The sequence below is a fragment of the Hippoglossus stenolepis genome, chromosome 21 (genome assembly GCF_022539355.2).
Source record: "Hippoglossus stenolepis isolate QCI-W04-F060 chromosome 21, HSTE1.2, whole genome shotgun sequence".
Lineage (NCBI taxonomy): Eukaryota > Metazoa > Chordata > Actinopteri > Pleuronectiformes > Pleuronectidae > Hippoglossus > Hippoglossus stenolepis.
In genome coordinates, this window is record NC_061503.1 from 3,269,882 (window position 1) to 3,296,766 (window position 26,885).

At 40.1% G+C, this 26,885-nt stretch overlaps 4 protein-coding genes across 6 annotated transcripts; 1 reads left to right on the forward strand and 3 right to left on the reverse strand.

Moving 5' to 3' along the window:
* Positions 1–150: 150 nt before the first annotated feature.
* On the reverse strand, positions 151–8,574 carry LOC118100346 (zinc finger protein 273). Its single transcript, XM_035145320.2, has 7 exons — positions 7,852–8,574; positions 6,059–6,261; positions 5,395–5,496; positions 5,159–5,254; positions 4,115–4,225; positions 3,903–4,026; positions 151–2,592 (listed from the first exon to the last, which is right to left on the reverse strand). Exons 1-7 carry the CDS (start codon positions 7,874–7,876, stop codon positions 605–607), a joined length of 2,649 nt encoding a protein of 882 aa, XP_035001211.1. The 5' UTR covers positions 7,877–8,574; the 3' UTR covers positions 151–604.
* Positions 8,575–8,730: 156 nt separating this feature from the next.
* On the reverse strand, positions 8,731–14,635 carry LOC118100348 (ER lumen protein-retaining receptor 2). Its single transcript, XM_035145323.2, has 5 exons — positions 14,383–14,635; positions 12,766–12,866; positions 12,350–12,508; positions 11,188–11,440; positions 8,731–10,068 (listed from the first exon to the last, which is right to left on the reverse strand). Exons 1-5 carry the CDS (start codon positions 14,471–14,473, stop codon positions 10,034–10,036), a joined length of 639 nt encoding a protein of 212 aa, XP_035001214.1. The 5' UTR covers positions 14,474–14,635; the 3' UTR covers positions 8,731–10,033.
* Positions 14,636–15,611: 976 nt separating this feature from the next.
* Positions 15,612–20,652, reverse strand: mettl9 (methyltransferase like 9). Of its 2 annotated transcripts, XM_035145322.2 has the most exons (6): positions 20,387–20,651; positions 20,048–20,209; positions 18,920–19,110; positions 18,632–18,841; positions 17,155–17,339; positions 15,612–17,052 (listed from the first exon to the last, which is right to left on the reverse strand). In XM_035145322.2, exons 2-6 carry the CDS (start codon positions 20,141–20,143, stop codon positions 16,823–16,825), a joined length of 912 nt encoding a protein of 303 aa, XP_035001213.1. In that variant the 5' UTR covers positions 20,144–20,209; positions 20,387–20,651; the 3' UTR covers positions 15,612–16,822. The 2 variants fall into 2 exon arrangements, with proteins under 2 accessions (XP_035001213.1, XP_035001212.1); XM_035145321.2 differs by having other exon boundaries at positions 20,048–20,652.
* Positions 20,653–21,610: 958 nt separating this feature from the next.
* Positions 21,611–25,908, forward strand: LOC118101108 (vacuolar-sorting protein SNF8). 2 transcript variants are annotated; one of them, XM_035146783.2, is made up of 9 exons: positions 21,611–21,642; positions 21,889–21,952; positions 22,043–22,093; positions 22,745–22,883; positions 23,001–23,105; positions 23,202–23,274; positions 24,035–24,176; positions 25,158–25,232; positions 25,374–25,908. In XM_035146783.2, the coding sequence occupies exons 2-9, from the start codon at positions 21,899–21,901 to the stop codon at positions 25,509–25,511; spliced, it is 777 nt and encodes a 258-aa protein (XP_035002674.1). In that variant the 5' UTR covers positions 21,611–21,642; positions 21,889–21,898; the 3' UTR covers positions 25,512–25,908. The 2 variants fall into 2 exon arrangements, with proteins under 2 accessions (XP_035002674.1, XP_035002675.2); XM_035146784.2 differs by lacking the exons at positions 21,611–21,642; positions 21,889–21,952 and having other exon boundaries at positions 22,065–22,093; positions 22,745–22,881; positions 22,998–23,105.
* The last annotated feature ends 977 nt before the right edge of the window (positions 25,909–26,885 follow it).

Here is a 26,885-nt window from a genome sequence, read left to right on the forward strand (position 1 = left end):
GCTGAGGGGTGGAGCGGTTGTCCTCCAACCAGAAGGTCGGCAGTTTGATCCCAGTCTTCCCCATCTGCATGCCGAAGTGTCCTTGGGTAAGATGCTGAACCCCGAATTGCCCCTCATAGAGAAAAAACTAAAAGAAAGTGCTGCTAATAGATGCACTGTATGAATGTGTGTGAATGGGTGCAAACTGTACTGTAAAGTGCTTTGAGTGGTCATCAAGACTAGAAAGGTGCTATATAAATACAAACCATTTACCATATCATAATTACACACATCTCAAACCAAACGGTTAAAAAGTTGCACTGTATGTAATTTAGATACTGGGTTTTAGAAAGGAAGACATGTGTGCAATAAGAAAGATGATCTTAAATCCGGCACACCGTTTTAAATCTGACCATTATAAATCTGACAAGGTTATAAAAGTGCAAAACAGTGGACTACTCCTTTGGTGCAGTTTTATCACACCACAGAAATGCATTCTCTGCTCCAACATGGTTCAATCTAGCATCCAGTGCAAACACCATAACTTTGTCTGAAAACTTCTGCTGGTTGGAAATACATTCTCTGAGCATACCACTGTTTTACTGAGTGTAACTATCATGCATTGTTAATGTGGTACAAATGTATGTATTAGCTTTTTGTGTCGCTGCATGCTGTAGAGCTTAGGGAAAGCCTTTCCGCAGATATGGCAAACAAATGGCTTTTCTCCCGAGTGTATTTTAGCGTGCGCTTTGAGAAAACACATCTTTATAAAGCCCTTTCCACATACATCACATTTATACGGTCTCTCTGTCGTATGTTGTATAAGGACATGCTTCTTCACTTCAGAGGTCGACCTGAAGAACTTGTCACATTCAGGCACGGTGCATTTAAAAGGTCTCTCTCCCGTGTGGATCAATTTATGTCGAGCGAGTGTCGACGTGGAGACCATCTTTCCACAGTACGAACAGGGATGACGGAATAGTTCGTTCAAGTGTTTGCTCCTCTGGTGCTTTTTCAGGGCCCCTTTCTCTTTAAAGGATTTCTCACATTGGGAGCAAGCATGTCTCTTCTCCTTTTGACACTCATCGTGGATGAGATTCAAGTGCCGCAGCAGATTGGAGTTCTGGGAGAAAGTCTTGCCGCACTCCGGACACAGGAAGGGTTTCTCTTTCGTGTGGACCCTTTCGTGGTAAATGAGATCTGCGTCCGACTTGAATCTACAGCTGCACTGGGCACACTGGAATGGTAGGTGCCCCGTATGTGTCCACTCGTGTAGGATTAAAAAGCGCAGCCTGGGTAAAGTTTTGGGACAGCGGTTGCATTTAAACGGCCTGCTTATTTTGTGGATATTTTCACAATGCCTGAGTAAGGGCATAAACAGAGTGAAGGTCTCCTCACACCGGGTGCACTGGAATGCCGTGTGTGAGACCTTGTGCCTCGCCAAAGCCGCGGTGTCTCGTAACACCTTCCTGCACACACTGCAGTACAACTCATCGTGTGTTAGTCTGTGTCTGTCCAGTGAAACTTTGTACCTGAAGGCCCCTTGGCATTCGTGACATTTGTAAAGATTCTCGGCTTCGTCCGGGTTCTCCGGATCTACCTGCTGCTTACCATACTCATAACAGGTTCTGCGCACGTGCATCTTAAAAGATGAGAAGAGTTTAAATCTACTGTCGCATCGAGGGCAGGCGTAATCGCCCTCAGGAAAGTGTGTTTTCATGTGACTCCTCAGGCTTGTGTCTACATGCTTCTTGCAGAGAAAGCAGTAAACTTGATGGACTTTCTTCGAGGTGCTAGCTTTGACGTCTGTACCCGATCTTCTGCTCGGAGCTGACAAAACTTTAGAACCCATAGTGGCAGGTTCCTCATTTGAGCAATTAATAAATGAATCATATCCAGTGGGACTATTGACAGAAGAAAAGGAAGAGGAATCATCCAAGTAGTCCGACCATGAATCAGCAATACTGGGACTTCCACTAGTGGTCTTATGGAAAGAGTCCTCATCTGAGTAGTAAGACCATGAGTCATCTTCACTGCAGTTAGTGATAGGAGCCATATATGAGGAGTGGATTGAATTATCATCGTCAGACACCCCTTGGGGTGCCCTGCTGGGTGATTTTGCTTTTCTAGAAGCAGGTTTGCCGACCGGGAGGGCCGGGTCACAAAGTCCTCTTTTCTCTTTCAGCAGAATCTTTTTCAGCTTCAGGCCTCTGTTTCGTCTGACAGGTCGAAGCTGCAAAGATTGCGGCGTATCAGGTTTTTCGAGCTGAACACAGCATTGTTTTACTCCAGCTGCATCATCCGCTTGACTTTGAAGGTGGTCAACATTTTCTTCACGTCTTGTAATATCGTCGAAAGCTACTCCTGTTTCATTTTCCCCAGGAGTCCAGTTAGTTTGGTCAGTCTTTATTTTACTTGTGTGATGCTCTGTGAATGTGTCAGTATTTAACTGTGCTGTATGAGGCGGCGCTAAACATTCCTCCTCCAAATTTGATGTACCTGACAGCACATAATCCAAGATGGTGGCTTGTGCTTGTTTTTTCTGTGTCTCGGTTGTTTTTGCAGAGGGAAGTTTGAGCGCTGAAGTAATGCAGGCGCCATCCAGGGAACCATCTGAAAAGAAAAAAAAACATTCTAATAAAAGAGTGAAAAAACATAAAATCCTTAACTCCTTCTGCTACGTGTAATTCATTTGTCAAGCTCACGGAGAAGGTAACAGACATGTTTCAGAGAAAACTTTGAATTGTGTTAATTTGTATTTACCTAAATGTTTGGTAACACGGGTGAGGCCCAACAATTCAAACACAAAACACTAACAATCTAACACATTCTAATCTATTAAGATGCTGTGGTAAATGAGTTTGCACATCCGGCAACATTAATGTTTATTCAAGGTCACCTGTTTCTAAAATCACCTCAGGCTGCATCCACGCTAACACACTTTGGTTCTAGTTTTCTGTCCAGATGAGTGTTTGAGTTAGCAACTCTTTGCATTCACCACTGGTAGTCGAGTTGTGTATGATAGGAAGTAGACATGGGTGAATGTGTCAGGGTTAACAAAAGTCCCAGTTTCTGACAAAAATGGAGAACCTGAGTTTTCCAACTAAAAATGGGCCAGCAGCGAGTCCACATTCTCAGCTTTACTAGCTCGGAAACTACAGAGTGGTGTGGATGGCAGGTGCAACCATAGCAACAGTGATCTATATTAAAGCTTAAATATGTGGATTAGTGTGGATGTAGCCTACATCATACATCATAATAAACTGAATATATTTTTGGTTTTGGTCTTTGAGTGTTGGTTTGACCAAACGAGGCATCCGACGAAAGCTATGTGGTTTCTGAAAAGGAAGGTGGTGACTTTGCATCTTCTTAATCATTTTCAATGTTTAATTAACTAATTAGTAATGAAATAATATGAAAAATAATCTAATTGACATGATAGTGGTTAAATGGAACTAGGATGCAGTAATCATCAGTCCTGTGCTACTCACACTACAGGGTTAAAAATTTGATGCACTCCCAAGTGTTTTTTTACAGTTTGAAAATAAACTGAGCTGCAGAAAATCCTTTGTCATTTCCTGTTTATCAATAAATTATCTAAATTATCTATAACAGGTGTAAAAGCCCACTTTAAATCAAATCACGTGGTAAAAATTAAGTAATTTGCATAGCAACATTTTCCAACTCAAACAAAGTACATGGTTATTCACACTGTAACATCAGTCTACTCCATGAATGAGTTCTCATATCACCACATATTACACTTGTAATGGACACCAATCATTCTACCCAGAACCAAAGCTAAGTTCTATATCAGGTTGAGTGATGGTGTCCTCTCAGAAATTACAATGTTGACACATAACATCTGGAAACAAGGGTGATAAACTGAATAAACCCATGAGTTAGGACCTGTAAAGACTTGCCGTTGTGATCCAGTTGGCTGAGGTCTTTTTGATACCGCAGCACAATTCGGAGCTCCTCGTACTGAGACGCAGACTCCAAACAGTCCTCCAGAACAGGGGATGCCTCATCAAACATGGAGGCAACCTGGAAAAAAAGAAAAAAAACAGTGCCTCTATAGAGCAGCGATATTCAAAGCTATCAAAGTGATGTATGTGTTGTGTTAAGTATGAACCTGTTGGAACGGTTGAAGAGGAAGGAGCTTTTCAAGTCGGGACAGAAGCAGCCACGTCAAGGTGTGAAGTGCTTCATCAAATGTGGCACCAAACTTTTCAGGGAAAACTTTCTGAAAGACAAACATTTTTTCATTACTAAAAAACATACAGAAAAATCACTCAGTCATTTAAAAATCTGAAATACAAGATTTTAAGACAAAGACAGAAGATTAAAACTTGTGTCCCAACTTAAGTAACTAACACTGTAGTGTCTTGTATGGACAGTAATGCACATTCTCAGCTAACAGGTTTAATTTACAGTGAATATTGATCACATGTTGTTTCTTCATCTCTAGTGGAAGTGTGTTGGATCATCAACTGAAATGTCGAGCTCAGTGACTATAAATAAAGATGGAGGACATGACAGCTCCCCAAAAGTGAAGCCAAAGCCTCTTGATTGCCCCCTGGTGGCTGGTTGCAGTGTAGGTCATAAACCCTGCCTCCTCCATGTTAGTGGATGGGATATGGATCACTTAAAGTATATCTTTCTCAAAGATGTTTTTTGTCATATAAGACAGTTCTTATCACACTGATGTTTGATCAAGTGCTATTTTTCCATCCGTTTGTTTTTTTTTACTTATTAGATATCCTTGAACTGCTTATTATGAAACGTCATGATTGACAGTTGTGACTGACTTGTGATTGGTCTGGGGCATGTATCGAAGGGAGGTACTGGCTCCAAATTATGTTTTTGGTACAAAACGGCAGTGTTCGTTTGTGGAATATTTCTGGATCGTGGTAATGAAGTGGAGAATGTTTGTCCATCTTTATATATAGTCTATTGTCTTGCTACAACTACAAATAAAATAAAAGTTACAGCTAAAGAAATTATGATCCACTTGTCCACAACAGAAACTTACCAAACACAAAATGAGTGACTACTCCAGTGGATGACGACATTTCTACATAATTGTTATATTGTCAAAGGAGAACTTCTAGCAGATGGCTCTTCCTACACATTAGTTGCACTCTATGTTCTGTACATGTTCAACAATAACCCTGACCTGAAAGAAGTCTTCCCTCTTCTCTGGATCTTTCAGTATGTTCTTAACAACATCCACAAAGTCTGAGTTTGGCACTTCCTCATTAGTGGCTCCAGCCTGCCAGACACGACAAAGCATCATTTGCCATGGTATCATTCAAATTACAGCAATCACCTTGAATGGTATGGTCACTTTTAAAAGCTAATTTCCAATAAACTGTTTATATTAATTTTGAAATAAAGAGGCATTGAACTCACCTCCACTAGCCATGCCTCGATATGGTTCTGCATCCTGTCCAGGTGTGGCCAAACAGCCTCAAAATCAGCTGTGGCTTCAAACTGACATAACTCCAGGATCAGCTAAAAGGACACAGATATAATCACAGTTACAGGAAACACTTCCTCCAAACCTGTTTTCAAAAATCTAAATCCCATGACTTAGACTGAGTCTATTAGCTCCACAGCTTAGCATTACTTCATGTCCATCTACTTTTATAGACTATAAACATAAACTTAAGTTCATATATGGTAGAAATGATGTCATCATGATGTCACATAGTGAAGTAATACATTAACTATTGCAACCAAAAACATTAGACACACAATAAACAGCTTATTTATATCAACCAATCATCGTCATCATTTTGTGAAAACGATGTCCTGATGCCCGGTATAACTTTTAATGCTTTTAATAAAATAAGTGTCACATTCCTGAATTGAAAAGACAAAGCAGACTAATAGGTACTGGTTGTTGCCGAGATCAATTCCACAATGTGTAAAAGGTCATTTGTTTTTGCAAAATTCCCCAGTTGAAGTATTAAAACAGACACTGTGTTAAAGTCAATCCCAAGTTCACAAACCCAGCAGGTATGTTATGGTAAATATTAGTGGTTACTAGTAAGTGGCTACTACGCCTTCTCACACGTGCTCTGAGGCCCAGGGTGAGTTGGACCTTCTGCCGGGTGGTGAGCAGCTCCGGGACGATGTCTGTGACCGTGGAAACAAACTCCTCGAGCATCCCATAATTGGCCACAACTTTCTTCTGGATGGTCTGCCAGACAGCTGCTGAGACCAGCCGAATCGGAGAGACCAGGAGGCGCAGAGCAGAGAGAGTCAAGCGGGTTCCTGAGTGCAAATGTAAGCACATCATCTTAACACCAAGGATTATTTCCTTCATTTGGTTGTTTGTGAATAATTCATGGATCTAGATGAGTACAAGCAGGCAAGTTTAAAGGACAGATATTTATGGTGTGCAAAATTTGGTTCAGATACAAATAAAGATCTAGAGAAGATCTAGTGAAGTGAAATGTGGTTTCATAAAGGGGACTGTTGGGCGTTGGCAGAGTGCTGAGTACTGAGTGACATTCTAGTTTTGAATGATCCTACTTTTTTTGACAGTTTCTTTTTAAAGGCCCCATATCAGCTGGAGCATTAACAAACCAGAATAATCTGCCCACAGAACAGCAGAAACTGACACAGACATGCTAGAGATACTGACTCTTGGTCATATACTCTGAAAAACAATCATTACTCAAACAACTTGGACCTGAATACTGTGTAAACATCATGAAACAGGAACATTTATGTAATTTCATTACAGACTCTTTTATTAGGCAAATTCAAAGGATGTCTCAGCTACAACTCAGAGCTTCCATAATATGCAAACACTCACTTTCAATATCATAGAGAGCAGCAGCTAAAAGTGTAACCCCATCCACAGCTTTCACTTCCACTTCTGTCAGTGTTTCTACGGGTTTCAACTGCTGGTTCATATTTGCATTTGTGCATTTTGCTTCTGTCTGAGCCTGTTCAGTCACTCTTAGTAAGTCCTACTCAAACAGACCCATGATGTCACTTTGTATTGTTTGTGTGCTGGACGTTGTGTGTAGAGCTGTTTTAATACAATCTATGGTGCAGAGTGGTCATCGTCCTCATCCTACCTGGTTCATCTGCAATGAAGATTTTATAGTCAATGTTTTTCATAAAATTAAACTTTATTGAATTTATTGTATACATTTTATTAATACGGAATGCATTGCATGTTCAAATCTCACCAAATTCGACCCTGCTCTTCTTTGGGCAAATTTCAATGCACATGCCAAGTGTGAAGTCGAAAAGCTGATAACGGTTCGTGAGATACGTGTTCCACAGTAAGACGGTAAGATGTTTGAGGAATTACTAGGCAGGGGTTTGTAATTTTGAATTCAACACAATATATCTTTTAACCATTCTTTTGCAAATGTAGCTTTCTTGTAAATTGTGTTAAAGCTGCATGATAAATTGTTTCTAAACATATATTCTAATTCTGATTCCTCAAAAACAGCAAGAAGCTCTGCAGTCCAGGGAGATTTGTGGGATTTCCTCCAAAGAAAAACTTGTTTCCATATTGTTAATACTTAAAATACTATTCTGCCTTCACTGCCATGCTGAGCCACTGACTGGACATGTCAAGAAGACGAATTACAGTGTGGTGAGATTTCTGGTTCTGCTTCACACAAATGATATTAGCATTTCATGTGAATGGGGGATATGTTTGCTAAGTTAGCTAACAATATATTTAAGTTACAGATATAAACAAGAGGGCGTGTGTTTGTTGACATTAATAACCACGAATCACCAAGCTCACAATGTTGACACTGACTGAAGGGTTTCAAAGGTTAGTTTAGACAGCTAGCTAGCAGTGTTTCCAGTGTTTCTTGGTGAACGGTTACTCACGCTCTCCTTTTGAACTATCCTCCATCTTGATTATTCGCTGAGGAGATAATTCATTTATCGAAGGAAATTCTCTCTTCTCTTTTCTTTATTGTTTGTTTTGGATTGATCATGTGTCTGAAACTCTATTGGTCCGACGCTGTTTTTGTTCCGGGTTGTCTGTTTTTTTTCCCCCAACTTTATTTAAACCTTGTATTTGTACAAACATTTACAACAAAGAAAATAACCTGCTAAAGTGACAGCACCACTGCATTACCAGACATGAGGAGAAATAAATATGAGTCAGACAAAATAAAACAGTACATATATATATATATTACAATATGGTAAAATGTATTTAGTCTATCTATCAGTCTGTCTGTATGTATATCTATCTATCTATCTATCTATCTGACTAAATTTTATTTCAATAGTACATCAAATAAAAGACAAGAAGATTCTGTATAAATGAGTGTACCAAATGCAAAATTCTCAACCTTTAAAGGTTGTATTCCCCCTTTAACCAATTGAGTCCAGAAAGTAATTCAATTACCCATTCAATTACTAACGGTAAAATAAGTGTCAAAGGGTTTCAGTTAATCTTTGTAAAATTAATCTTTGTTTTCAATATCTAAAAATTGTCTTTAATCTTATTGGTGATACAGAATTTACATGGGAAAGCCCTGATTTGTACCTGCAAAGATATTCAGGGTTGTCTGAGATGTTGGACAGCACCCACAGGGATGTCATCCAATCCAGTCCTGACCAGTGTCCAATCTCAATTCATTTGTATGCCCCTTTTAACCAACAGTGGTCCTTAAACGTCAGTCTCATACCACTGGAGGGAGCACTTGTCCTTTGACGTGTCACTTGCAAACATTACAAACATCAACCTGTTTCAGCTCATTGTCAACACAAGTCTTTATTTGTGGCGGCAACATCATGCAAAAGCTCTGGTGAGGGATCAAAAAGGAAACTTGGAATGTTGTGCATAAAAATTTAAATGGAGGCACAAGTGTCTTGAGAAAGATTTGTTCGGTCTTCCGTAAAGATCGTGCCTCTCGTCTACCACCCCCCCACCCCCCAGAAGTAATTTCAAAGGGTTAAAATTATGCACAGCACGTGGACAATTCTATGGACTCTGTTTAATGGAAATAAGGAAGATAAAAAATAAATACATCTGCACCTAAAAGGAAAAAGAATATCAAATCTCTGTAGTGATACTTCACTATCAGCACATTACCAGTGAATTTACGCATCTCAAATATTTAAATGAAACATTTAAATTAAATGGGATGGGGAATGAACTTTAATTACAGGTGATTCTTGGGTAATGAAGTGACTATACAAATGAAGAATGCCATTTACAGTGATGACAGTTCATTGCTGTCCTATTCAACCCCCTTGCTTTCATTTTGTGTTTTTCCCTACGGGGTGCTTCGCTCAATATGGTAAATACCACAGAGGCAACGCATACTGGTTAAATTTGAAGGAATCTGAACAAAAAAAATTTAAAACTCAAAAGCTTTTTTAAATTGGTAAATTACGCCATCCATTTTAAGATGTATAGTCCACAGGGCATCAAGGGAAATTAAAAGAAATAATCATACATGGGAATGCATAAAGATTAGGAAGTGAATGACTTGCCCACCAAAGTTATGAGGATTCAACAAAGTCCTCCCCAAATTGATTCAGGAAAAAAAAAAGCACATTTATTTCCATTGCAAATACTATTACAAACGCTGAAGTCAGTAATATCCCACCACAAGAAGTCCGCCTCAGTATCATACAATGCCAAATCATAGGCAATTTTGTATCTTCAGCTCTTATTCACCAATGTGTCAAATCTTCAGAGATCGCATTTTTATGTAGAAAACTTTTCTTGTTTTTCTTTTTTTCTTCCTTTATACAGAGAAATAAAAAAACAGTTAAGGCAAGATGCGTCAAACAGAAATCCAAAGGCCACGGAGCAGCCTCTGCAGGTGTTTCCGACTCCACTGACTTTGGGTCAGAAGAGGGTGCAGTCAGCAGCTCCCACTCGCTCTCTGTCTCAGGCATCTTACTCTGGCAGGAGGGGAAGAGGAGGAAGTGGTGGTGGTGGTGGTGGTGGGAGAGTGGGGTGGGGTGTCAGAGGTGTCCACTAGCACTCCACCTCCCCTCCAAGTCCCCCCGCTTTGAGTCTGCCAAAACACTCCTCTTTGGCACTTTAGGCAGGCAGACTCAGCTTCTTTCCTTTCAGTACTGAAATGAGACAGGGCCGGTTTATGTTTAACATGACCACATGAACAGCATGTTATAACAACAAAAATACAAAGTGGTGGGCCTGCACAGCCCACAAACCTTACTTACTGATTCACAGTGGAGTTGCACTATATCTTAACGGGTGGTTTTACCAAAATAAAAATGTATTACTTTTGGTATCTATTATCGTCAAGCAGATAGTTCTGGGGTGTTTGTATATGCGTGTGTGTGGAAAACATATTAGTTTAGGGACCATTTCTTTGGTAAAAACAGTAGTTGAGTGCGTTCTCTGGATTATTCACAGTAACAAGGAAAAATGTTTTTTGAGTAGCAAAAATTTAATTTCATTCAGCTTCATTCTACTGGGGCAGAAATCTAATGATTTCACTACATTAGTCAGGACTATTTGCAGAGCTGAATACCATTAGGGATGGGTGAAAAAGCCTTTGTTATAAAGTTTCAGTAGGTTTTTCCTCCCACACATGTCTGCTCTTCATCTTCGGTTCCTTGAACTTGGGGTCTTCTTTTAAAATATATATCTCTGAGTTTCTGTGACAAATGATTTAATTTGATGTACACAAATTATGGCGTGAATAAAACTTCACAGTGAACATCTGAATTTAATTTTGTCTTGACGTGTTCTACTTCCAAAGAGCTGTTTATTTACAATAAGCATTATAATGACTTGTTGGTATTAAAGCTTCCAACAGGAACATTTTGACTATAGTTGGCAGAACCCTGGAAAAGGTAGTCCAATTCAAATATGTTGTGAGGAGCGCAATAGTTCATGTCGGGACTCTCACAATTAGAACATAACATTCGTTATGATGCTTACTTCACTTGCAGAACAATCTGCTAAAAATTCTAATATTGACGTGCACACTGGAATAGAAATGTATTTTGATTTCAGGTATAAGGCTATAGTAAAACACTAAGACAACATTGGTCTTGACATGGACAATTGACTGACCACCGAACACTAGAATGTTTTTCTATCGATGGCTGCTTTAACTCTAAATCAGCATTACTTCAAACCTAACCAGCTAATGGAGCAACGCCAAACTTCTTAACGTTTTTACACTACTTTACTAAATTAGAAGAAAATGCAGCGGCACTCACCTTTTGTTACATACAAATAGAAGAAATCGCAATAGAGGATGGTCTGCACCACTCCAGCAACAATGGCGATCATGTCAAAGAATCCCTCAAAGTAGAACCTCCATATCCAGTTGATGAGGTAGAGGGCTCTGTAGAGTCCCAGGAAGAACAGGTAGTGGGTGGTGATGGTCTCGGCCTCGCCAGTCTTGCTGATCATGAAGAGCTGGGGCAGGATGGCCACCGACTCCAAGTAGATGGAGAATGTCCAAAGGATCTGGGAAACAGAGAGAGGAGAACATAGTGTTATAAATAAAAGAGCGCTGAAGTGTAATTTTACTACAGCAACCACCAGTGATTAGAATGACCTCACATATATTTGCATAGATTTCCAACTGAAAAATGTGCCACTTCTGTTTAACTGGAGGGCAACTGTGACACATCCTATTGAGGTCATATATATATATATATATATATATATAAATAAAACTGTGTTTCCCAAATTAAGCACATGCTCAAACCACCACATCTCTTTTTCTATATGCACAGAGCCACAAATACACAGCACCAGGTCAGGTTTTAACCCACATGTGATGATACAAGTCACGCTCAGGGACAGCTGCACCAGCTGTCTGTCTGTTTAACATTATAATGATGCAAGCAGACACACATCATCACTTGATTAAGTTGATTGCAAAACAAATTATTTCTCATTCCCTCTCAAATATCTAATATGTATCTCCTACTTGGTGTAACTGATGTGTAGCTAATAGAAGCAACTGGTACAAATAGTTTGCTTTCTCCTGTTCAGAGTGAAGATTAGAGGAGGTGAAGTTGAGTAGGGTCATATCTAACCAACACAATAAACATCAAATTGAAACAATATGCCAGTAACTGACCAAAGGTTTGTTGTTTACTCGAACCATCATGAATGCCACTAGCTTTGAAACGCATATTCCTCCATGTAAACATGTTCATTGTATAATTTTGCCTCCTAGTTATACTTATGATGCTCGCTGTTTATATAAAAGAAGGGACAGAATTGAAAATGAAACTTGATTATTTGATGATGATGAGATGAAAATCTGTGTGCAACTGTTCTGGATGTTGAATATACATTCAGAGACATATGCATCTCTGCGGTATGAAAGGGGTATGGGGGAGTTTTTGTGTGGTAATTTCTTACCTCCAGGGGAGAGAAGTCGTGGTTAACCAAAAAAGCCAGGCCACCAACAGGGACCACCAGGAACTCCACTCTGAATGTGTCGTGGTTCCCGTCGTAAGTCGCCTTGAACTTGGCGTAGATGAGGTACACGGTGGCGTACGCACATCCAATGTAGATGACCTGAAAGATAAGGACAAAACCAAAGCATTAAAAAGGTGAGCATCCGCTGGTGTAGATCTCTAATTGTCTACCATGAACACATTCAAACAGCGGTGACAACACACACAAATCCATTGCATCTCGCTGGGCAGGCTTTGTCCTTTGGTAAACACAGGTGTGTCGGCTTTGTGCACTAGATCAGCATCAACACTGTGTGTTTAGTGCTTGGGAAGAAAAAAACTACTACAGGGTGTGAGAATGAGAGTTGAGTGTTTCACCTTCATCGAGGTGTTGTAGAGGGAGATGAAGGAGGTGAGCAGGTCCAGGTAACGAGTGGTGAACACCAAGGCAAACAGGACCTGACTCTTTCCGGATATACCTGTCAGGAGACAGCAGAGGGCACTGAAACATTTGTAAGGCCTGGAAATGAAAGTGTACATGTAATGTCCTGGCTTCTAAAAAGGGATAGTTTGCAGAATGAGTGCACTCTTGTCCTGAGGACAGTCTGTCCACCCAGACTGTTGTGATGCAATTTGCAGATGATCTCAGGTGGCTTGTCTCAATTCCCCTCCAGCTGTTCAAGCATCATTATATTTAATTTGTAAAAGTCCACAAAAGGAAGTTCTACAGGCACAAACCTCACATCACAAACCAAATACTATACTTCACAGTTACTTAGAGGAAACCACAGGACTTACACACTAATCTATAACTCTTTACTATTTCCTATTAACATCCACCTGCCCACTTTATCTCTGCAGAAGGAACCAAACCATTCATTCATTCATTCATTCATTCATTCACCAAAGTTCAACACGTGCACAGACAACACACATGAAACACCAGGGACAACACTAACAGAGCAGAAGCTAAAATCACAAGATAACGGTTTGTTTATTGGTTTGACTGACAGCAGCCTGGTGTGAAGAGGCCGACAGTCAATGGCTGTCTGCTCAGCGAAACACCAGACTTCAACCTGCTCTGTTTATCTGGTGCGTTGGCAAGTGACAACCCGCTCTCCACGGTCACACCCACAGTGACAAGGATCAGCGATCACCACATTAGCGGTAGGACATGTCCCACTGTTAGTAATGATACGTCAGTTTAAGGGCTGTCACTGGCGGAACTCGTACTGGCCACCACAACTACTGCAGAGCTTGAACAGAACTGACGTGCAGGCTGAGCAATCAGGTTTAATCTCAAGCAAACAGCAGTCATGACATAACCCGGGGTGCTGGGTGTCTTGCGGAGGCAGAGAACTGCCCTTTGACCGTTGACAGAAGACATGGAAACACAGCAAAGATCCATCAGGATAACGCAGCAGCTGATTACTCTGAACTTCGCAGGGCAAATGTAACAGCATGCAACTGTGGACTGGCTACCCCTGCTGCCACGTCAGAGAGCGAGCAGCCGGATAACGAAGCCCGAGAGGCCAACGTGCAACTACCCAACCCCCAGAAAATGACCAGGCCCCGGGTGTTGCACTGCGTTGGCCCTCTGGTCCCCTCGTCTCTACCCTAAAGTTGGTGCGGGGCCCTCCGCACTGTCAACGCTAGCTAGCGAGACAGCTGCTGCTGGCTTTTACACCTGACAGCCACTTCTCCCACGAAGTGCAAGAGTGTTCATCAAGTTGCACATCGCGTGCTGCCATGTTAGCAACAGTCACGATGTCAGAGTGGCTGTATTTATATCTGATGACAGGACACGCCGCCGCTGTGGACAGTGGTGTAGCCAGCTAGCTAACGTTAGCCATGAACCGGGCTAATGGGCTGAAATAGGAGACCCAGCGCATTGCAGACCTTGTTCAGAGAGTTTATTTACATGTCCGGACACATCCTGTGTAACACAGGGTGGGGGGTCAGACCCCCTGTGAGTGAAGGTGAGGCACTACTCACCGGCACAAGACCTGGTTTTCCATATCTTCAGCAGCAGGATGATGATGGCTGCGAGGTGGGAGAGATCACCGGTGAGCCTGAAGACGTTCATGTTTGTTGGCGCTCCAGCTGAAGCGAACCCGACGTTAGACCCTTCTCGGAGCTCGGCTCGTGTCCGGCGGCTGTTTGGTTTTCAGAGCTGACAGCGCTGGACGACACGGTGACACCAGCTCGGGCTGATTCTGGCTCCACAAGACGGGAAAATGGCGAGGAAAGCGCGACGTGGCCCGGGGACGTGGCCAAGGCGACGGCAGCCAATGGGGGACGGGGAGCCCCGGAGCGCTCGGCCAATCAGAGGCGAGAGATGCTTCATTTGCATAAACTACGCTACGTTCAAGCTATGTGGAAAAGATAGTAATTCCGGTTTTCGGTTTCCCTGCACACAGGTGCCATGTACAAGGAAATGCACCAGTAAAAGAATTCACCATAGACATGTCACCAATGGTTTCATAATGGAGGACAGAGAATCGGACTTTTCCTATTATAAGGAAATAATACTCCCCAAATTGTTTTCTATACATATGTACATTTATAAGGGCCACCCCGAGGTAATCAGTATATGTTTGTAAGAATTGCCCTTAATTTTGATTCTAAACTTCTAAAAAGTCTTAGTATTAAATGAATATTTGTCAGCAGTATCATAAATTACTCCCAAGGCTGAAGGTAAATTAGATTTAACCCATATTTTAATTTTATTTATTCAACATTACTTTTTTAAAAAATCAGTTTTACTTTTGAAATGTCTCACATGATTTTGGTGCTTATGCATATTTATGTATATTTAGATTGAATGTACTTATGTTGTTGTAGTTGTAAATGGTTTTGCCAGTTGAACTTGTATTTTGCAAGAAAAAAACAAAAACAAAGCTATATGGAGACAATACTTGACGTGACATGAACATGATAATATTTACAATTAAACTAAACCCCCAATGATGCTTTACCATAGCATTGTAGAAATATTGTATTTGTAGCATTAGTAACTATTCTACTTCTGACATTTTGGTTTGGGTGACTTTACAAGTGCGAACATGTAATATGTAAGAGTAAGTGTGACACATCATTGTTTTTTGACATTTTCCAAGCTCTGCATCATTAATTTACTGAATTGAAACTTTCCCTTGAAGTGAAGAACGACACCTCACATTCACTCAGTGACACAGACAAAAAAAGAGTTGAGAAATGCATCATAAAATGTATCGTTTTTATTGAGTCATCATCATATCATATCATACTCTCTCAATGCAAATGTTGCATTAATTGTGGCACATTTCAAAATCGTCCGCTGTGCAGTAACATACGAGGTGCACAACACTGATATAAAGCGAGACCATGTAACTTTTTGGAAGAAACAAAATCTTTCTCTTACAAAAAACAGATGCATAAACACAGACACATCTTTGCTTAAAGTTGAATTGACTCAAAGATTAGCTGCGACAGCCATAGTTGTTCTGGTAGTTAAAGCTGGCAAATGTTAGAACACTGTGGTTAGATATTGCTGTGTAAAGTTTGCCTTAATGGCCACTTGTGTTATCGTTACACAATGTTTTACCATGAAACTTGCACTTAACAGTATTTTACAAAGAAGCAATGGGTCCAATGAGTTTATTTAATATGAAAGTTGTTCATAATTGCTATATTTGAACTGTCCAGCCCACAACTTTACTCTAAATAAAGTCATTTCCAGCCACAGCAGTGAGCTGATCTCAGTTTAAAATGACAGACAGACCAATCTAGCAGCGATGTGGTGAACAGTACAGTAGTAGCTTAAGAGCCAGATCTGTTTCTCAGGAGTTGGTGGAGACCAAATGGTCAGAGAAACAACTTAATACATCTCTAAGCATTACTCAGTCGTTGTCACTTGTGACTGCAGTAACTGCTGTTCAAAGTTACACAGGCTCGCTTTAAGAAGGCCTCATATTACACCTGTTATCACTACTATCAAATTTAAAATGAAGCATTTCAACACAAGGTACTCCACTCACCATGTTTGTGCATACACTGGTCCTTTGCAATAGATGCAGAGTTAATTAATTCAGCAATGATTCTTCCCAGTATTATTACAGAAGGATAAAACACTAACAGTAAACACTTCCCACAAATAACAGACTTTAATTGAATAAACATCTACAACATGATGATATGTCTGAGACTTCATCTTCTGTGGCATTTCAATAGCGGTCAATTGCCACTTTTGTTTTTTTTGCTTAAAAGGTAGAGGTATCACTGTCACACTAGATGGCTGGTAAACGTAGGAATTACAGAACCTGAGCTTCACATCTGACCCACACCGTTTGAGCGAGTCAGAAATACCGTGTTGTACGAATGAAGCTTATGAAAATTGCACTAAAACCCATCCAAGATGAAGTTAAGAGCCTCAGCTGCGCAGTGGATTTGCTTTTCACTGATCAGACTCTTCACTCGTCTCTGAGGCCTTGAGAACAAAAACTGCATCATCAAGCATGTAGTAATCGTTGTACATGTCCCCTTCACATAGGTATGGCAACCGGGTCACCGCCTCCACCTCAAACCCCGCCCTAATGAACACCTCATCTGACATGTTGGTCACTTGCTCCTCCCATGTCTTTCCTTTTATCTTGAGGTGTTCTGTGGGACGCTGCCATTGTCCTCCTGCAAAGAAGGAAGTCTTTCAATTGATGCTAGGCAGGTAAATTAATACAGGTATTTCTATCAATATTCTTCCGGAATATGACGCTCTGAATCCCAACTCACCGACTTCCACATATGGCTGGAAGGGAAGCACCGCAGCCAGGATGAGTCTCCCCGTGTTGGGAACTAGCGATCGCTTGATCTCCCGCAGGAGATGCAGAGGATCGTTGCAGCGGTCCAGCAGGTTCAAACAGCTGATGACATCATAGTGGAAACCAGTCAGCTGCCACTCGTCTATATCCAGCACTCTGAGCATGACAGCACAAGAGAGAGAAAGAAGGAGAGGCATTTGTAGTCAGAAGTGTTCTCTGTCTGATTCCAGCAGTAAAATAAAAACGTTAATGTGATAAATCATGATGCTGGGCTCAACATCGCCATGATGATGTCAGCCATCCCAATCTTAGGGGACATGGAAGTTCAAAGCAGTTGAGCCCAGACAGTATGATATAACTCTGCAGTTGGGCTGATATAATTAGTGCTGTGGAATGTCGATCCATCCTTCAGCTTGAACACTTCTCATTTGAGGGACGCAGTGGGGAGGTTGGAGCAGGAGGCGGGGGACATCCTTGACAAGTGAACACTCCAGAGATTTTTCTGTTGTTGTGAATGCATCTAAGCGGAGAATCTACTCCTGCGTTCTTCATATGTAAAAGGCAAACTCTGGAGAAAGTATATTAATGTTACACATTCGATACAGTGTTATGTGTTGCCATATTATTTTTATTTCTAATAAATATATTGCTTAATTTACGTTTTGAACATCTTCAGCAACTTTTAACTATACTGATAACCGTGATAATTTTCAGTCACTTTATCGCGATACAAAATGTTCTCAGACTGTTACATCTCTACTCCACACAGTAAGGCCCCAGCTAAACTGGAGTTTGAACCAAGAACCGTCTTGATTTGAGGTGCTAACCACTGTACCAGTGTGCAATGTCCATCACTTCAAATTTACTGAGACAACATAAACAAGGAAGTTTGCAAAGTACAAAAACACAGTTATATCGTACTCTGACTGCTCTTGTCATCAAGTCTGAGATCATTTTAAACAGTTTTCACTCACTAATGAATTAAAATCCATCCAGATCTTTGCTGGAATTAAAATCGGCAAAGAAGTAATGATATCCTGCTGCACTGTTTATCCTTTCAGAGGTTTATTTGAAACATCTGTGCAGTAACTAGAGTTTCATTGACAATAGCTTACCAGCAACATAAAAATGGTTAAAGGGAGGAACTGAATTTAATAATGGAATACAAAAGTGTGGTTCTATAAAAAAGGGCGATAAACACAACATGATTCAGCACATCAAGACAACGGGTAAACATGGAGGTAGCTGTGAGTTTGCATTTTGTGCAAACTGCATGAACAGCAAATTAAGATGTAGATCAGACAACAGGAAAAATCTCAATAATAAATATGAGAATAATAATAAATATATCATTACTGGTGTTTTTTCAAATACAGTTTTTAACTTAATATGGCTCAAGATTTGAAAGAGAAACAAAACAAAAAACAAAATCAGAGCAGCCTACTCACTTGTAATTCCTCCTCTGAAGATGCCATCTCATGGGTGGTGACACCTCAGTTGTATAGACCTCGTTGAAATGGGCCCCCATCACCTCTGTGACGCCTCCATCCCCAGCTCCGAGGTCCAGGAGCCTCTGTGCCCTCCACTCCGGCTCAATCCGGAGTATCTGCTGGAGCTGCGCCGCGGAAAACACAAACATGGAGCCGCGGCCCAGATACCTGAGAAAGACAACAAGCACCGCATGAGGATACACTGACTGATGAAACAAGGGGCAAAGACTTGGCTGCACTGCTCACCCATTGATGGAGGTGCGTGAGACCAGAGGGCTGAGGACCGTCGATACGAAGGAATGGTAGAGCTGAGTGAACATCCAGCCAGACTTCTCCACACTCTGCTTGAGAAAAGCCTTGGTGTCCGAGTCCAGGTGGCTCTGAACGAACAGGGGCCTCACAGATTCTCCGAGGAGGTCAGGACAGCACCGGTACCACTTCAGAGAAAATGAAAACAAAATAAAGAAACCATTCAATGACGGAATTTCCGCTTTTTATTTAATATGTACCCAGATAGGCTAGAGAAATCAGGCAGTCGAAACCAGTCAGGAGGACACAATGTTAGATATTAGTATCAGTGTTTATTAACCCTCAGGAGTCCCCGATCACACCGGCATGATCTAACGACGTGGCTGCTTCAAGACGTGTCTGAACACAGCATTTGACCTTCTATATATTATATTTGCATTACTCAGGAACTCCCCTCACTACAATACGAGACAGCGATCTACCTATCTACCTATTGTCTAACTGAGCACTCACACTATTTTGAAGAGTTGCACAACTGACCACACCTGCTTTTTTTTTAACCTCAAACATGTGTATATTGCTTGATGTTATATCAGTGTTACTATTATATATATATTCACATTTATAACCTACATTTACATCTTGATAGTTGTAGTCACATTTGATAGTATGCATTTTTTTTTATAGTAAACAAATATAGGATTTTACCTTTGGATATTTTTGGGTCCAATATGTTGATAGTTTAGGTGAAAAAAATTATTTCTGGTAATAAAGGCAACGCTGTGCTGAAAAAAAAAAAGATACCACTCGGTCTCATGGTAAATGTGGTTCATAAAAGACGACTTCAAAAGTGGCCAAACAGCCCTAACCCAACGGGGATAAGTAAAAAGAAACAACAGCAAAGAAATCAGATCATGCCTACATTTGCACCAGTATGATTAGCCTCGCGCCAAATCCCATTGAAAATATTGCAAGTCTAACCTATGAGCTCGGTTATTTGGAACAATGCACACAGATGTTAGTCTCTAGTCTTCATGGAGGTACCGAATGAAATGAGTCGGTCCGATCGGGCAACAAAGTGTGACCATGCAACTTCGTACACCGCCGATCGCCAAGCTTTCGTACCTCTTCAGTGTCCGCGGCGGCCGCGTCGCCCTCGCTCACCATGTTGGAAAACAACGAGCGGACGAGCGGACTGCGGACGTACTTCCCCGTCCACATCCTCCGGATGGAGAGCAGGAAGACGACGTAGCCCAGCACCCAGGCTGCAAAGACCAGAGTCCTCAGCTGCAGGTGACACATAATGGACAATACTCTGAGTGCGGGAGGATCAGTCTCGGAGGAGTCCAGCAGACTGGCCGGCGAGATGTGCTTAATATTGGATGATACACAGGGTGATGGCGGCCAATTGTAAAACAACACGCCAGCGCATGTCTCCCGTTCCAAGACAAGAAACAAACAAACCTGAGGGTGCGGCGGCTTTGACACAACCAGCGGCTATTTACTCTCCATCTTAGTCGCTTGAATCCATTGTCTGATAGTAAACAGTCAGACAGTGTCTGAGCTCCTCTTCTTCTTCTGCTGCTGATTTATTGGCGGTTGGCAAAGGAGCTTATATGTGAATATGTGAGAGCACTATACAAACCGTCTATAGCTCTACAGCCACACACAATTCAATAGAGCTCCTCTGCTTCCGGGTTACTTCCGGTGTTGTGCCGAGTTCTGCCTGCATGAGAATCGCATGTACTTCGCGGGAGCGCGCACAGCTCCAGCGGGCTCCCAGACGTCATCGTCTCGACTTCATTGTCCTGTTTAAAACCTTTGTTGGTGTCTCTTAATGGTGATAAATGATCCGATGACTATTGTTCGTGACTGTTTAGAGTCATCAATGATGGATCAGCCTCAGTTGAAGGCGCGTTTCCTCGTGATTGGTCTGATCAGTCAATACTTCTGAGTTTTAACGAGTTCGGTGGCGATAAAATGTGGAAAAATCCCAGACCGCTTAACTCAGTCAAATAAAGACACAGATTTCCATGTCTTACTTTGAGTTATTTAGTGGTGCAGATCTGAATGTGTGACTCCATCTGCAGAACTGCTGCCTGGTCAAGTAACTCAGCATTAATGACTCTAGAAATAAAGTTGCCTTGTGAATGAATTGTTCGGCATGAATTTGATTAATTGCTGAGATTGTCATCGTCCTAATAAAACCATTAACATCTTGATGGCTCGTTATGACAACTCTTCCTGTTTATTCTACTTGTATTTAACTGGTATTACCACACAGCAAAATAAAAAATGATTTGAGAGTGATTTAAATACGTGGCTTTTTTTCACTCAGAAATGTGATTGTTTAAAAAACTGAAATACTGTAGATCAGCGATTGAGAGTCGCTGTTGGCTTCTTCAGTACAATAAACACAACTTTTATTTAACTTCAGTGATCTGAACATTATTTACATATAACAGCATCTGTTGTATTCAGGTCAGAAAGTTACACACAAAACATATATTATTATTATAGAAGTAAAAGTAAAGGGAATATTTCTAATTAACTAAAGTAAAACAAAATTTCATTTAATAAAATATTTTTGACATTTTGAATAAATGTAAAAGTGTCACGACGCTAGGGGGCGGTATGACATAAACTGCTCACTTCAGCGACCAGGAAGAAGTAGTTTACTTCCTACCAATCAAAATGGAAGCGCTTGTACTGGATTAGCTGTAAATATCCTGGAAAATTCCTGAATATTTGTATTTCTCCAGCCTGTCTTGAGTTTAATATAACAGCGGACTGCTGCAGTCATAAGAGATGTTATCTGAGAATAGCGTGTTAAAGGGAAAACTGTGACTATCGATGAAATACACTCATTAAAATAATAAACAATACAACCTGCTTAGTTCTAACGTTAACAAACGTGAATATTGTAGTTTTCGTTGTTCTGCGATAAACACGGTGCATTTTCTCAGCGCAGTCACAATGCATCGGAGAGGAGTCGGGGCGGGAGCTATTGCTAAAAAGAAGCTGGCAGAGGTAAAGCTGCTGTTGAACATCTGTGTTATTACATTCACTAAAAACATGTACTTAGTTCAACTGTGATTATTTATTTCTCTTTCTATTCAGGCCAAATACAAGGAAAGAGGAAATGTTCTTGCAGTGGATCAAATTGTCCAGGTGAGTGCATAAAGGAGAGGTTCACTTTTTATCCATGAAATCAATTCCTAGTTTTACATAATGTAAACCTAAAATAAGATCATAATAATATTTCACTTGTTTATTAAATGCTTCTAAAAATTAGTAGAGGCCTTCCTTTTTTTTTATTTGCTTTAAATATAGTAATGTTAAAAATGTTGTTTTGAGTTTATTTACACAAAATAATAAAGCGAGGCTGCTGCATCTATTATTTTAACTATTGATTAATCCAATGAATGTTTTCACTTTTAATTGATTGTGAAAAATGTCCATTTCCATTGTCTGAGCGACCATAAACTCATTAAATGCCCTGCCTAATTTGAATAGCAAGTCTAAAAACATCAAAATATTGATTTCTCAATAATGTAAGGTAAAGCAGCAAATTCTTAACTTGTTAACATGGAAGTATCAAATGTTTGGCATTTTTGCTTGAAAAATGTGTTAAACAATGAATTGATTATCAAAATAGTTCAATGATTTAAAATATTTATATTGGCAGCTCAATGTTGTGTATTTTTTAGTTTTATGATGTTACGGCTCAAAGTCACAAATCTATAGTTGCCATGTAGTGAGTGTCAATGTGTTCTGCACTGTTTAATGAAATCATTTTTATTTTTTTATTTTTTCTTCCAGATGTCCAAGCAGTTGGAGACGTTCAAATCAAACCTGGAGGAGTTTGCCAGCAAGCACAAACAAGAAATTCGAAAGAACTCACAGTTCAGGGTTCAGTTCCAGGAAATGTGTGCCACCATCGGAGTTGACCCACTTGCCTGTCAGAATCTTTCACTATATAATTGAATAAGAACACTAAGGGAAGTGGGTTCAAATCATATGCTTTATGGTCACATCTTCTCAAGTTGATCATAATAATTCCTCTTTTTGTCCACAGCTGGGAAAGGGTTTTGGTCTGAGATGCTTGGAGTCGGTGACTTCTATTATGAGCTCGGGGTGCAGATTATTGAAGTGTGCCTGGCCCTGAAACACAGAAACGGAGGTCTGTAATTTGTCAATGAAAACTCAGTCATGAACACCAGTTGCCGTCTTAATGTGAATGCACTGCTGCAGCCTCATAACGTGTGTTTTCATTTAGGGCTCATTACGTTGGATGAACTCCATCAGAGAGTACTGAAAGGACGAGGTAAATACGCTCAGGATGTGAGCCAGTAAGTAAAACTGCTCAAACACACACAACATCTATTACCGGTCAAGTTTTCTCTATCTTGGTTTACTTAACAAGCATTAATCTACCTACTATTTCCCAAAAAGTATGTCTGTCTGTATGTATGTGGAACTCATATCTCGCGAACCAGCTTCACGCTTGGAAGGTCTATTATAAAATTACAAATAAATTTGTCTTCATAGAAAAAGCACATCTTTCATGTTGTTGCTGTTATGCTTTATACTGTTGAAAAGTTGTGACTTTGGGTCTGAAGATTGTGTCTCTTACTTAGCAGACCTCTGAAGTAGCCGACATGTAAAGTATGAAAAACATAACATCAGTAAAGTCAATAATTGAAACCTACATATAAACCACACGTGAACAGTAATAAAGATAATTCAGTTTCAATTTATGAATAACAGTTATTATAAAAACTTCATTGCAGACAAAACCGGAAGGATGAACACAAAGTTTTCTAACTTCACTCTGCGCCATAGACGCTCTGCAATAAAAAGGGACAGTATATTGTTGAACTGTTTGAGGAGGACTCACTAATGACAAGGAATAATTCTGTGGTACCTCTGGAGCATCAACACAGGACAAGAGAACAGAACATTAAGAACAGGCAGTTTTAGAAAGGGCACTGCACTAGTTTTGTAAATGAATGAGTTCTTTATTGGTCCAGATATCATATTTGTATTATAAATGTCCTTGTCTGGTCTGAGTTGTATTTTAATCATCATGATTAAATATGTCCTTCTCAGAGACGACTTGATGAGAGCCATAAAGAAGCTGAAGGTGATGGGGAATGGTTTTGGGATGATTCCAGTCGGTGGCTCTTACTTGGTGCAGTCAGTCCCAGCAGAGCTTAACATGGACCATACTGTAGTTCTCCAGCTGGCTGAGGTAACATGCAGCTCCTGGGTTCTTGGTTTAAGATTTGGTCAAGGTAGAGCTACTTTAGCTATGTTCTTGCTCTGTATCTGTGTCTATCTTCAATCATCACACAACATTGACAAAAGATACATTTTATTTGATTATATCTGTGGAAGGCATTTTAGGATCTCTATACCACTGCAACAGTTTTGTGGCTGTAGTTTTCAAAGTTCTTTTGTCGCATAAGGTCCTAACTGAGATCTTTATATTCTCCTTTCAATGCAAAAAAAAAGTTATTTCCACCACGTTGGACCCCCTGTAACTTTGGTTCAGTATCTCTTAAACCACATCTGAGTTTATGGCTACAAAATATGAAAGTACTATTTTTAAAGGAGACCAGAGTTAACGGCAATCAAAATGTGGATGTCTGGTTCAGGGGTTTGGATTTTATACAGATTCCTTTTTCAAGTTACATTATCACAGACAGTGTCAGTACTCTTAAGGTCTTCATACATTTTTTTATCATATAATCTTTGTCAGTGACAAACCCCCTCAGACATGTAGTTAATTAAGCAAATGCATTTGCAATGTCTGTCTTAAGTTTGAAAAGTCCCCAAGTCATGACGGCAGTTTGAGAAGATCAAATATTTCTGTAACACTTCCAACACGGCTCAAGTCTAAAATGAATGCAGGGCCATTGCTTTAAGGCACAAGATAAAATGAAGTGAGGAACATTACATAGAAACTCTTCCTTCTGTGGGCACTGTAAAAATTTAGCAATTTATTATTATGCAATTATTTTATTATTGTATTATATGTTTAAATAGAGAATACATTTTCAAATGGATAAATCATTTAAATTTAAATACCAAAAAGTCAGTCATTACTTAAACAGATAGATAAGACAGCTCTGTAACCATGTAACGTATTCTTGGTCAGAAAAGGGTTTAATTATAGGTTGTACCAGTTTGGGAAATACTGATGTCTGTTTGTTTCTTTGTTCATTTGTAGAAAAAGGGATACGTCACAGTCGGTGAGATCAAGGAGAGCTTGAAATGGGAGAAGGAACGGGCTTGTCACGTCCTGGTAAGTGTCAGTTTATTTCACTACATGGCAGCCAGACTCTCCCTTCTCTAGTCTGAATAAAAGTAACTCCTTAAAAAGACATTGAATTCAGTTATAAGCTGTGTGAGCCCTGAAGAGAAACCTTCACTCTGGTGTTTTTAGGATCACCTGCTGAAAGAAGGCTTGGCCTGGTTGGACGCTCAAGCAGCTGGCGAGGCACAGTACTGGCTACCCGCTCTCTTCTCCGAGCTCACGTCCTGTGATGTCACACCAGAGGAAGCCAATCAGATGACACCCTAAACAAAAGTAAATGATGAGGTGGAGCTGGACCATGAGCTGGGGACAGTTTAAGAGACATGTTGGTGAAATAAGACAAATGGAAAGACTGGTGTGATGGAGGTGGCTGGGTCACTGGAGCTGGCAGGTTGAACTGCCTCTGAGAGGATTTTCTGGATAAGGACGAAACACTCAAGAGTGCAACAAATGCACTCAGGTTATTATAGAGTCACTCAAAGCAGCTTGATTTGTGTTACACTGCATATGGAATTCAGTGTAACTCCTCTTGTCTTGTATTTATTTATAGTTATGTTTGACGGATGGTTTGTGGTCATTCTCATTGCACAGAGCGTGTAACTGTTTTATTTTGCATGTATAAACTTTACCTTTTGAAAGAAAAGAAAATATCACCTGTAATTTACCTTTTGGATCCAAGTTTTTATTATTTCAGTGAGACCATATTGAATGTGCCTACAGTTCAACAATTGTTATAGTCATTGGTACAAATTCACTTGTTTTCACAGCTCAGTCTCTTCCACATCAACAATTCATCCAGTCCTATACATTTTTCAAGCTGATTTAATTTAACACTTTAATCAATAGATCTGATCACAGTAGTGCAAAGCTACACTGTGAATTAACAATTGCTTATATGTCATGTGCAAAATCAGCTTTCAGCATCATTTGAGCATCATACCTGCTTTTGATTGTGCTATTTTTTTGTTGATAGTTTTTTGTATAGAGATATATGACGAGGACTAAACATTTACAAACTATATATACATGTACTGTACATACTGACTGACAACACTAATATATAATGCAATAATATACAACAACATGTACGATTAAAAAACAAATAGATAAAACAGAAAAAGAAAGAAAACAAACCAATTGGGTGTGAGGGGGTAGAGGGGTTCAGATCAATATTAATACAAATATGAACTTATAAAGAGCCAAGGCCCATCGTCTCTATCATTGGACTCAAAAAGGGCAGAAGCTGCCAGTTCATTTGAAATTAAATCCATGAAATCTTTAGGCCAATTATCCATACTAAAGCAATTAGATTTATGTAATATCTAATTCATCAGAAGGATATGTTTTTTTCTGACAAAAAAGCTAATGAAAGGATCCGGTGTGTGAGCATGAACTGTATATTCTCTACCTTTGCTCCTAAGAGGCAGATTAATGGGTATTAGGGGATTTTCACATCCATCCACATCCGTTCTTTAAAAGAAGCACATTTAAGATGGATCTTTGTAAATAGGATAGAAATTCCAAATCTCTTGAATCATACATATTATTCAATTCATTCAAGCGTACCCTTCACCATCCTTCATAATCTGTCTGATTTATGCCTTGACACTGCTATGTATTGTTTGTCAGTGATCTGCCTCC